Source organism: Nylanderia fulva, unplaced genomic scaffold (genome assembly GCF_048542155.1).
Source record: "Nylanderia fulva isolate GAGA-0341 unplaced genomic scaffold, ASM4854215v1 Scaffold22, whole genome shotgun sequence".
NCBI lineage: Eukaryota > Metazoa > Arthropoda > Insecta > Hymenoptera > Formicidae > Nylanderia > Nylanderia fulva.
The window spans coordinates 3,368,083-3,378,286 of record NW_028190285.1 but is presented as its reverse complement, the minus strand read 5'-3'; the positions used below and the strand labels follow the sequence as shown (position 1 = coordinate 3,378,286).

The following is a 10,204-nucleotide window of genomic DNA, read 5'->3' as shown; positions in this document are numbered from 1 at the left end:
ATTTTATTCCTCCTTCTATCTCGCAGTAATTAAATTAAAAATATTCGAACCTACGAAAATCATGATAAATGTGATTTTTTAATAGTGTCTCACGAAAGAAAGCTACAAAATATATAATCATGCATAATTATATATAAAATATATCCATATATATATGATCTCTTTCTCTTATCCACTTTATTATGAGCCCGTTTATGCGAGAAAAATAATAAGAAAAATAATAGGAAAATAATTAGAAAAATAATTTTTTTTGTAAAAAAGTTAGCTAGATTATGCAAGTCTATATATAAATGCATATATACATATAATTTTATACATCTATATAAGATTATTAATGGTTATATATAAAAAAAACTTTTTTTCCAAATTTTACTCATTTATTTTTAAGGGATCGTGCAAAAATGATTCTTCTAAAATTATTTTTTAATTATCATTTTTCCTGTACATAGGAACAAAGATATAAGAGATAGAGAACACATGTCGATATATTTTATGTATAATTATATGTTTATATATGTATATATGGATATCATTTCTATGGAGTGTTATTGTCAGAAAAACATATATGCAATTAGTAAGAATATTGGGGAAAAAATGACTATTTAGTAGTAAAAAAATGGTCATATTGACAGATATATTATCTTGTGATTTACTTTAATTAAATGAAAAGGTAGAGGCGTAAAGAGATGTCTGTAACAAAGAGACTATACAAATTTCCACTCGATTTCCGTAAATTGTACAGCTTTTTTCCGATACTCTTGCGCGCACTTTGGTCCCGCTCGTGCTTCTTATTCTTTAATTGCACCCTCGATTTATCGTTAGTCAAGGTTCCTCGAACTTTTCCGCCTCGCGGGCACTTTCTCGAAAAGCTTTCCACTGCCTCGTATGCATACGAAAGTTCCATTTGTCGCGAGAATACGAAGCAAAAACGGGACTAAAGTTCGCGGGGAGTAATAAATTAATAATAATATCTCGCTAGTTCGTTTTTTTTTGTCCATTTTTTTTTTTCGTGCGCGAGCCTCGCTTTTCTTCCCTCGACTCTTCATATAGTTCGTAAAGATTTATAAGACGCGCGCTCTCTCGAACCCCGGCGTGTAACTTATTATAATATGACGTAAGAGAGAGTGAGGAAAATATATACCGTGACGTAAGGGTTATACATATATGTGTATATATTTATACATAAATGCATTACCATTAACGCAACGTGAAAGAATCTGACGAAATAAAATTTATGTATCATTATTCGAGAAACACTGCGTGTGTACCTGTGCGTTTTCAGACACCTTTTTCACGAGATTGACATTTTTACTGTAGAAAGAAAGTGAGAAATTGAGAGATTTTGTGTCTGTATGTTGTGTGTGTGTGTGAGAGAGAGAGAGAGAGAAACACACTTTGTAAAATGTGGATTTCCAAATAACAATTAATCCCTTTCACCACACATAGAGATCTAGTAATTAATAAATATTGAATAAAGAATTATTGGATTTAATTATACATATAATATACATATAATATAACAATCTCTCTCCTGCGTATATGTGTGTGATTACAAAAATACATCTATCTATAGATTTAAAGGAGGAGTGTATAAAAAAAAGAATCGATATTAGAAAGGATACGCGTTCTCTCCGAGAACGATCAAAGTCCGAAATGCTCGAGATTTCCTTTGTTCTTTATTTTAATTATTTTTCCATACATATATCTACATCTACACATACATACACACACAACACACACACGAATTCTTACGCGGTTTGATGACGAATGGCGCCAAAGAAAGGGAGGAAGTTCAGAGTTCCTCGAACATGTGCACCCATATTACATATGTAAACGACACATGTAACGATATATTGTCACACACACATACACCCTACGATCGTGAAGAGCATCACGGCGATACCTCTCTGACGATGCGCTCAATGTATAAATATGTACGATAGAATTAGAATTTGTAGTACGGTTTCTCAGTTATAGCGATAAATGATGAAACGAAGAGGGGCTCTTTTTAGAAGGAAGGGCGTTTTTGGTATAATATATAGGAATTGTACACGCAAATGCGGCGCGGATTAATCCCCCGGAAAGCGGCAAGTAAATTAATAAATCGGAGCGATTTGTATTAATCAACACACTGGCTACAGCTTATATATACGCAATAATAATTTCTACGTTTCTCATCTCTGCGAGACAATGAAGTGGTTTCCTTTTTCGGGAATCTATCGCGACGTCAATATATAATAAATTAAAAAAAAAGAAGGAGGAATCGCGAAGGGAGAATATAAAAATATTTAATAAATATCAACAGATTATCCCTGGCTTTTTCGTTATCGTCGTCACTCGTTTTTTCTCCCACGAAAAGAGATCGATATAGGCCACACGCATATATTTTATCCTCTCACGAATTAAACGACATTATTAATTAAATAATGGCTAAGATACTTAGAACCTCTTACAGATTAATTTGCTTTGCATGTGTATATATTTATTATTAGGCCTCCATGTTTTTTCCTTTCCTTCTTTACGTTTTTCTTTTTGTGTATTTTTTATATATATTATATATATATATATTCTCTTTTTTTATGTATATAAAATGTATGGAATAGAAAAGGATTATGAAATAAAAAATAAAAGGATTTTTTTGTATCTCTGTACCCTCTGCACATATAAGGACATACCTTTAAACAATTATATATTAGATACGAATCTTCACATTCTTCTTTTTTTCATCTTTCTACCGATAATTTTTAATAACGCGCGCGGATCGTACTTATTGTAATCGATATTTGAATCAAAAAATGACTAATCGATATATCGATACAAAATGTCGATTAGAAAAAGTTATTATTTGTGCAAGAGGAAACGCTATTTTTCTGTACACTTTTAGAGTTGACGCTCGCTTGGAATGCCAGATTTGAGCGCTTATTCGCGATAAACGAGGACTGAATTTGAATATCGATCGACTTTTGGTCTCTGGCGTCGACCGAAATTGAATTGCAAATTAAGCGCAATTCGCCGTGTATTACGCGCACGGCTTTGCCCTTCCGAGAATAAATATATATATATATATATATATATATATATATATATATATATATATATATATTATTGCGAATGTCCGCGTTTTCTCTTTGACGTGCGAGAAAAGGATTTAATAAGACCGAAAATAATAATGCCGCATAATAATCCTGCGTATTTTATATCCAGATATGAAGCATATAATAAATAAAGCTCTCGCATTACTTATCTTTTTCACGAACGCTTCGCTTAGGAGATAAGCCCGACAATTTTATGTATAAAAATTTATATCGTTTCGAACAAAATGTTATATATGTTTTTATAAAATAAATATCGCGGGAAGAAGAAAGAGAAATTCATTTTAATATGCGTGGATGATATACACATTTATGCGTGAAAAAAAAAAAACCGTGTCGCGCGCATTGTTAAATATAAATATGAAATTAGCCGCGCCATTGGAAATTTCTCGAATACTCGATTCATCTCGAACGCGTGACGCGGCTAATCGCGCGACTCGTGCCTGCGTTCAGACGATGGCGACGAGCGGAGAAAAGGAATCGACCGGATGCAGATACGATGGCACGATGTATATATGCATACACGCACTGTATATCGCAATTTGCTGCATTAATCTCCCGTACGTATATATCTCGCTCCTTTTCATTTCATTTTTTTTTTTTTTTTTTTTTTTTCATTACTTCTATATTTTGACAATCGAAATTAAAGGGAAATATTAAGAAAGGACAGAGCGAGGCACGCCTAATTAAAGATTCGGACATGCACGTACGTCAGCGCGCTGTCATCGGCGAAGGGCCCCGGAGAGGACACGTTGTGTCACTCGCGCGTGGCTGCGACGTGGTGGGGCGTAAACGAGGAAAAACGATGCCCGCATCTCCCTTTGTGTCCCGTTGCGGAGCCTGCTGTCGTCCCGTCTCGCTCGCACTATTGGCGATTGATAACCGGAGCGCGTAACGCGAGAGAGAAAGAGAAGAGACAGAGAGCGCGCGCGCGCGAGAGAGAGAGACAGCGCGCGCGCGCGCGTGAGAGAGTGGGAGGGAAGAGACCGAACTGGTGGAAAGGAGAGGAACAGTGTGTGCGTGTATGTGTGAGGGCAACCGTCGCAGCTTCTCGAGCCTACTTCGTGTCGAGGCCAAAAATAGACGAATGGACGTCGTCGTCGTCGGCAGTGGTGATTCCCCGCGTGCTCTCGTCCCGCCGAGAGCAGCGTAGATATCAGCGATATCGCTCCGACCGTCTCCGGAGAGGGAAGGAGAGATGGAGGTGCTCAAGACGTCCCAGGAAATCGTCCACGAAGGCTGGCTCATCAAATCGCCGCCCACGAAACTCTGGAGAGCGGTTAGTACATACGATGCATCGCTTCAGCGCTTTTTTATCCGCGTGCCAGCTCTCTTCAAAAACCTGGCCATTGTTTACGTTCGTCGTGGATTGTCAAGTCGCTACCCTGACTCTCCTAGCTTTTGAGAAATGTCGACTCGAAAGTTCCCGAGTAGTTCGTTTCGTCTTCCGCCTCTTTTCTCAAGGTTTTTCAGTTTGACAGCTGTAGTTTCGGTTGACTTTCATGAAACATACCTTGACCTAACCTAATTTCAGAAGTTTATGCATGATTTTATTATATACTCTTCTAATTTTGTTGACACGTTTTCAAAAGATGCTTTTATTAAGCGTGATATTTTGTTTGTTCCAATGTTTATTCGAGTTTTAGAATCAATAAGGGTATTGTAAGATGATGTAATTTGTATCGATATGAAAAAGTAGACACCAGATTGATCGAAGCTTTATGTTTTTCTAATAGCGTTGGAGGAAACGATGGTTTGCTCTTCGTCACAGTGGTGAATTGCCTGGACAATATTTTCTGGAATATTATACAGACAGACGCTGTCGTAAACTCAAGGGTCGAATTGATCTGGACCAATGTGAACAGGTATCGATCGTGTGACATGTCTTTGCATGTTTTATTCTCGCCAACTATGAATGCTTATGAATAATCTGTTACAGGTGGATGCTGGTCTTCGATTCGAAAATCGTAAACAAAAGTATCAGTACATGTTTAATGTTAAGACACCTAAGCGGACTTATTATTTGGTAGCCGAGAACGAAGCAGATATGAACAAATGGGTGGATGCGATATGCCAAGTTTGTGGTTTGAAAGCTTACACTCAGGATGAAGAACAACAAAGTAACGACCATTAATCACTCATATCTCGCGTTAGCCTCTTATTTATATACGTTTTAGTATTAACACGTAAATGATTTTTTTAGTATTTCCATATGAGTCTCAAGAATCCCCGCCAACTTCGCCCACTAGCACAATCTCTGGTCCGTACATTCCTATTAGCGAGTGCATTTCCGGTCGTCGGCTTAACGATACCAGCTCTCTGAATTCAACGCTTGGACAGGGACCCGAGCATTATGATGCTCCGAGAAGATTAGCCCCTTCGCCGCCTCGATCACCCACGACGACGGATGCAGAGAGTGTCTTCACCGACGACGAATGGACAACACCTGTGCCCGGCGCAAACTGGGACACGCTTCCCTCAACTGGTACATGTCTAACAATTAATGCGTAGTAATTCAATTTTTATTTCTTTGTTAACGAAATGTCTAATATAACAGGTGACTCTCGGCAACACGAGATCGGTTCGTGGAGCGTCAGAAAACGCTTCGGCAAGCTCAGCATCGTCGATTCCGCGGTACCACCAGCTGCAGAGAAGTTACCAGTTCCGCCTAGGCCGCCAAAACCGCCTCACATGTTACCCGAGAATCCAGGTCATAATTATCTGAATCTTGACGGTGCTACCGAGAGCTCGAAACCGACTACTCCGGCGACGCCAGCGTCAACGTCTGCTGCTACGACAACGACAGCGGTAGGCGTCGTGACTGACGAGTCCTATGATTTTCCGAGATCTCATCAACCGCAAACGACGACCGAGAGTAGTGTGGCGGTCGATCAATCGTCGAAACATTTTTATTCGAACGCCGCGCCGAGTACTGTCAACGACGAGACGACCACGCCCAACGTATTTCGCTACGATTTTCACGAGGACGAGCCACCGAGTCCGCGCTCCGAGAGCTCTACCACGGCAACGTACTCGAATTTACCGAGTCCTCTCGTGCGAGATGGTTCAAGCGCCGGTTTACCGACCGCCATGGCACCGCCCCCGCCAATGGTGTACAGAGAATTAAAACCTGGGAGAAAAACCAGCGATTCGATGTCTATTGTAAGCAACGAGCCATCACCGGGACCGATAGTACCGGATGTCAGCTCCGCCGAACATTCCCCGGCCGAACCGCCAAGTATCAATAGAAAACTGAAACCATCTTTGAATAAATCGCCGGTGGAAGGTAGATTTCTTCGTACTCTTTCTGTCTGCCTCTCTTTTTACGTTAATGTAAGGAAAATATCTCTAAGCTTTTTCTTTTCTTAGCACCTCATTTGCAATTAGCATCTCCTCCTGGCAGAGGAAGAATGCGAGCGGCACCTAGTCCGACACCTCCATCGCATATACATACGACACGTCATCAGTCTACGTCGGATGAAGACAATAACGCATTCGAAGATAAAGAGGAGGTTCGTAAAACACTTCACACTTCTGAGAACTATGCGTTATCTTAATCGTTGTATCTGATTTGTGCGGCCTGATACGTGATTTCATTTCATTATGTATTATATAACATTTTATATTATGTATTATATATTATATTATAAATCATATATTTTATTATATATTCGATTTCTAGATATATTATTACCAAGATCACAACACATTTATTCCGGCGTCTAATCGTCGCTTGGTGGTGCTGCAATATCTGGATCTCGACTTGGAGGCGACGGAGAGCTTCAGTTCTTCGACATTACCACCCGCACAGTCGCCACCGAATACGACAGTGTACAAAACTGTGGATTTCCTGAAAACCGAGGCTTTCAATCGCACTCGGCAACGAGTAGAGGAAGAAAGAAAGTTGTGCTCGGACGAGTTAGCGTAAAGTACGAATATATTTTATTTGTATTTTATATATAAATAGATTACACACGGATGTTAAATACTTTAAGTAGTTATATAATGAACTTTTTACTATGATTATAGATGAAAGTGGGTCATGTGAGACCTATTCTATTTTAAGCATTAGGATTAGCATATTAGAACACAGTACTGTGTGAAGATATGTATTCCTTTCAATCGAAAGATTGCAATATCAAACGCAGTACTTACCAAAAAGACAGAGTTTACTGTTTTTGCAAAGTGTGTCGTTTTATCGTTTAACTAACGGCGATTTGCTTTAAAAATTGGCTATGCGGTCAAAAGAGGCAATCGAATGTCGAAACACGTTGTATAGCAATATAAAATGGACCAAAAATATAATGTAGATAAGGAAAGTGAGAATGAGAACAGCGGAGTGATGAGCAGAAGTGACACTCTTGCGTCAATTGTGACGCTGCATTGAGGAAAAAATCTTTTCGAAAGAATTTTTCAATTAGATAAATTAAGTATTCAAAAAATCGTGAAGATTCTTATACTTTGATACAATTATATTTCGACATGTTTAGTTTAAAATTATATAGTGTATGTGTGCAAGGTATTTTTATTAGTGTTCTGAATTTTTAAGTGCTTAAACAATTCGAATTTTCGGAATGAACTTTAAATTATTCAGTTCGAACGCTGAAGAATTAAAAGATTTTTAGTTTTCGGAATTTTCGTACAATCGCAATCGCACAACGAATAACTAAATTCGTAGTATTGCTTATTTTAAGATATTCTATTTTTAGTTTTAGGTGAAATGATAATAGTATTTTTTATCATATTGTTCGTTTTATGAAGGTGTGATTAGAGGTGTTTATAAAATGTATTACAGAAATAGTCACTTACTGCATTAACAGGGTTAAAACAATATCGGTTTTTATAATACATGTTATATAGATCCTTTATCTTTTATCAAAAGCTAGTCTGATATAATGACTATAGAAATTATTGCATGCCCCCTTTCTCTTGGTTACGATTTTATAAAAAATGTTGAAATAAGAGTGATCTTGAATATACATATATTGCCATTAAAAAAACAGGTTACATCTTAATTCTTAATATTACGACATATCTATAACTGAATTTTAATTATTTGACACTTTGCAATATATCGCACTTGTATATCCGATAACAAGGACATAATTAAGGAAAGAGCGGGATATGAGAAAATATGTTTTATATAGTTAATCTCTAATCATTTTAAATTGTATATTGTGCATGTTATAAATGTATATGTATATACATGTATACATATACGTATGCGCCCCTATATGTGCAGATAGCGCAATTTTATTTTTATAATTGATGATAATGAATTGTAATTTAAAAGAAATAGTTATATTAAATCAGTTGGAATCAGGTGGAGTTATACAATCGTGTCCTTGAAAAAATATGTCTGGGGAACTACGATTATTATAGCTATATGTTAATAGTTCAGATTAAATTTATATATAGCAACATTCACATTACGCAGAATGTGAAATGCATAAAATGTTTGAGATTCAGGGCAATAACAACAATAATGTAGTTGTTACAATAGTTGCTACAATCTCTCATATATTTTATGTTAAATATATGTTCATTAAACTTAGAAGAAATTGATATGTTTTTAAAAATCTTTCAAAGATAATTGGCTTGTATGATTTATATGGTATTCTTTAAATCGCTCAAGTGTTACCGCAATTATATTTTACATGTCGACGTTGTAATCATATATATATGTATATTTTTTATTATAAAAAAAAGAATTCGTATGAGCTAAGCGATATTTCAAGAACATGTCCTGTAACATTTCATATCGACCAAAAACTTATGTGTGTCACTCTGTGGTACGAATTGTATCCCACCAATGTTTTGTACAATAGATTTAAATAATTGCTTTATCCTCTTTCTTCTTGTGTATATGCATAAGAAGCGTATGCATACACCGCATATCATTAAAGAGAGATACGAACCAAATGTAAACACATTTTAATACTTTAATCCGTAATATGTGTGAAGGGAAAGGAAAATCTATTTTCTTATTTTCAAAATTATTTCCTCTTAAGGCTCTTTAAACGATTTATAATCGCAACAAAATTCAAGAATTCTGAATTTAAATCGTTTATTTTGAAAGTTGTGTAAGTTCACTTTTTGTTTTGACAAGAATTTGCATTTCAATTTGTTCAAAAATATTAATAAGCAATCATAAAATCGGTTTTTTTTGGACTTACACCACTTTTCAAATAAAAGGTTTACTTATAATTTTATGTTTTAATGTATATCTAATTTGATTTTTGTGTTTAAATATTTTTTATATATACATAATATAAAATTTATAAATGATAACTATCTTAAATTTTGTTGCGAATAATAGATCATCGAGAAAGGTTTTTCGAAACATAAATCTAAATCTATGTATTATAAATTAACCTTTAACTATATAATTAAGCTTTAAACTTTGAAAATTTATATTTTTTTTTGTAGAGACAGAGAGAATTAGAAAAAGACATTTCCATATAATATATGTACATATGATTCTAACTGACTTTAATTAAAATATTTATACACTAGCAAAGACATACAAGTTCATGTTTGAATATAAAAATAAATAGATAAAGTTTTGATATATGATACAGTAATGATATAATAAGAATCAGAAAACAAGCTAGACAAAAGAAATTATCATTTATTATTTTTAAAGTATGATCCGTTCCCCCTTTTTGGCTCAACTTCAGCAACTGTCAAAAATTAACCAAAGTTGTATGTTTAAAGAGTTACAAAATTCCATATAGAAAGAAGTAAAAAAAGGCTTGCATGTGAAAAAAATACATATTTAAAAAAAGAATGTGCGTTTTAATCTTCAAAGACTTAATGACTTCTCGAAAGTGTATTTAAAAACATATCAATTTATTTGTTAAATTAATAAAATTTGTTAAATCAATTCATTTATATTATTAATTTGTTAAACATGTATATTTGTTGTTGAAGACACAGAAAGAATTTGTTTAACAAATTCACATATAATTTTGAGTGTTTTGAGATGTGAAAATTGGATCTTAAAAAAATTGTCATTCTTAGCTCACTTTTGTATATGATTACGTTTGAACACAATGATTTATTCATGTACATATATCGTTGACAGATATTTTCTTTATCACAGAGAATAA

At 35.2% G+C, this 10,204-nt stretch overlaps 1 protein-coding gene across 1 annotated transcript; it reads left to right on the top strand.

Moving 5' to 3' along the window:
* The first annotated feature begins 3,553 nt into the window (after positions 1 to 3,553).
* Positions 3,554 to 9,020, top strand: LOC114928708 (daughter of sevenless). Its single transcript, XM_029299975.2, has 8 exons — positions 3,554 to 3,652; positions 3,742 to 4,371; positions 4,829 to 4,957; positions 5,032 to 5,212; positions 5,296 to 5,577; positions 5,650 to 6,378; positions 6,462 to 6,604; positions 6,775 to 9,020. Exons 2-8 carry the CDS (start codon positions 4,291 to 4,293, stop codon positions 7,018 to 7,020), a joined length of 1,791 nt encoding a protein of 596 aa, XP_029155808.1. The 5' UTR covers positions 3,554 to 3,652; positions 3,742 to 4,290; the 3' UTR covers positions 7,021 to 9,020.
* Positions 9,021 to 10,204: the final 1,184 nt, after the last annotated feature.

What these genes read in the sequence shown, in the direction of transcription:
- LOC114928708 (XM_029299975.2), top strand. Translation starts at nt 4,291, where the DNA reads ATGGAGGTGCTCAAGACGTCCCAGGAAATCGTCCACGAAGGCTGGCTC. An exon ending in TCAGGATGAAGAACAACAAA is followed by an intron (nt 5,213 to 5,295) that starts GTAACGACCATT and finishes TGATTTTTTTAG; the next exon opens with TATTTCCATATGAGTCTCAA. An exon ending in CATTCGAAGATAAAGAGGAG is followed by an intron (nt 6,605 to 6,774) that starts GTTCGTAAAACA and finishes TTCGATTTCTAG; the next exon opens with ATATATTATTACCAAGATCA.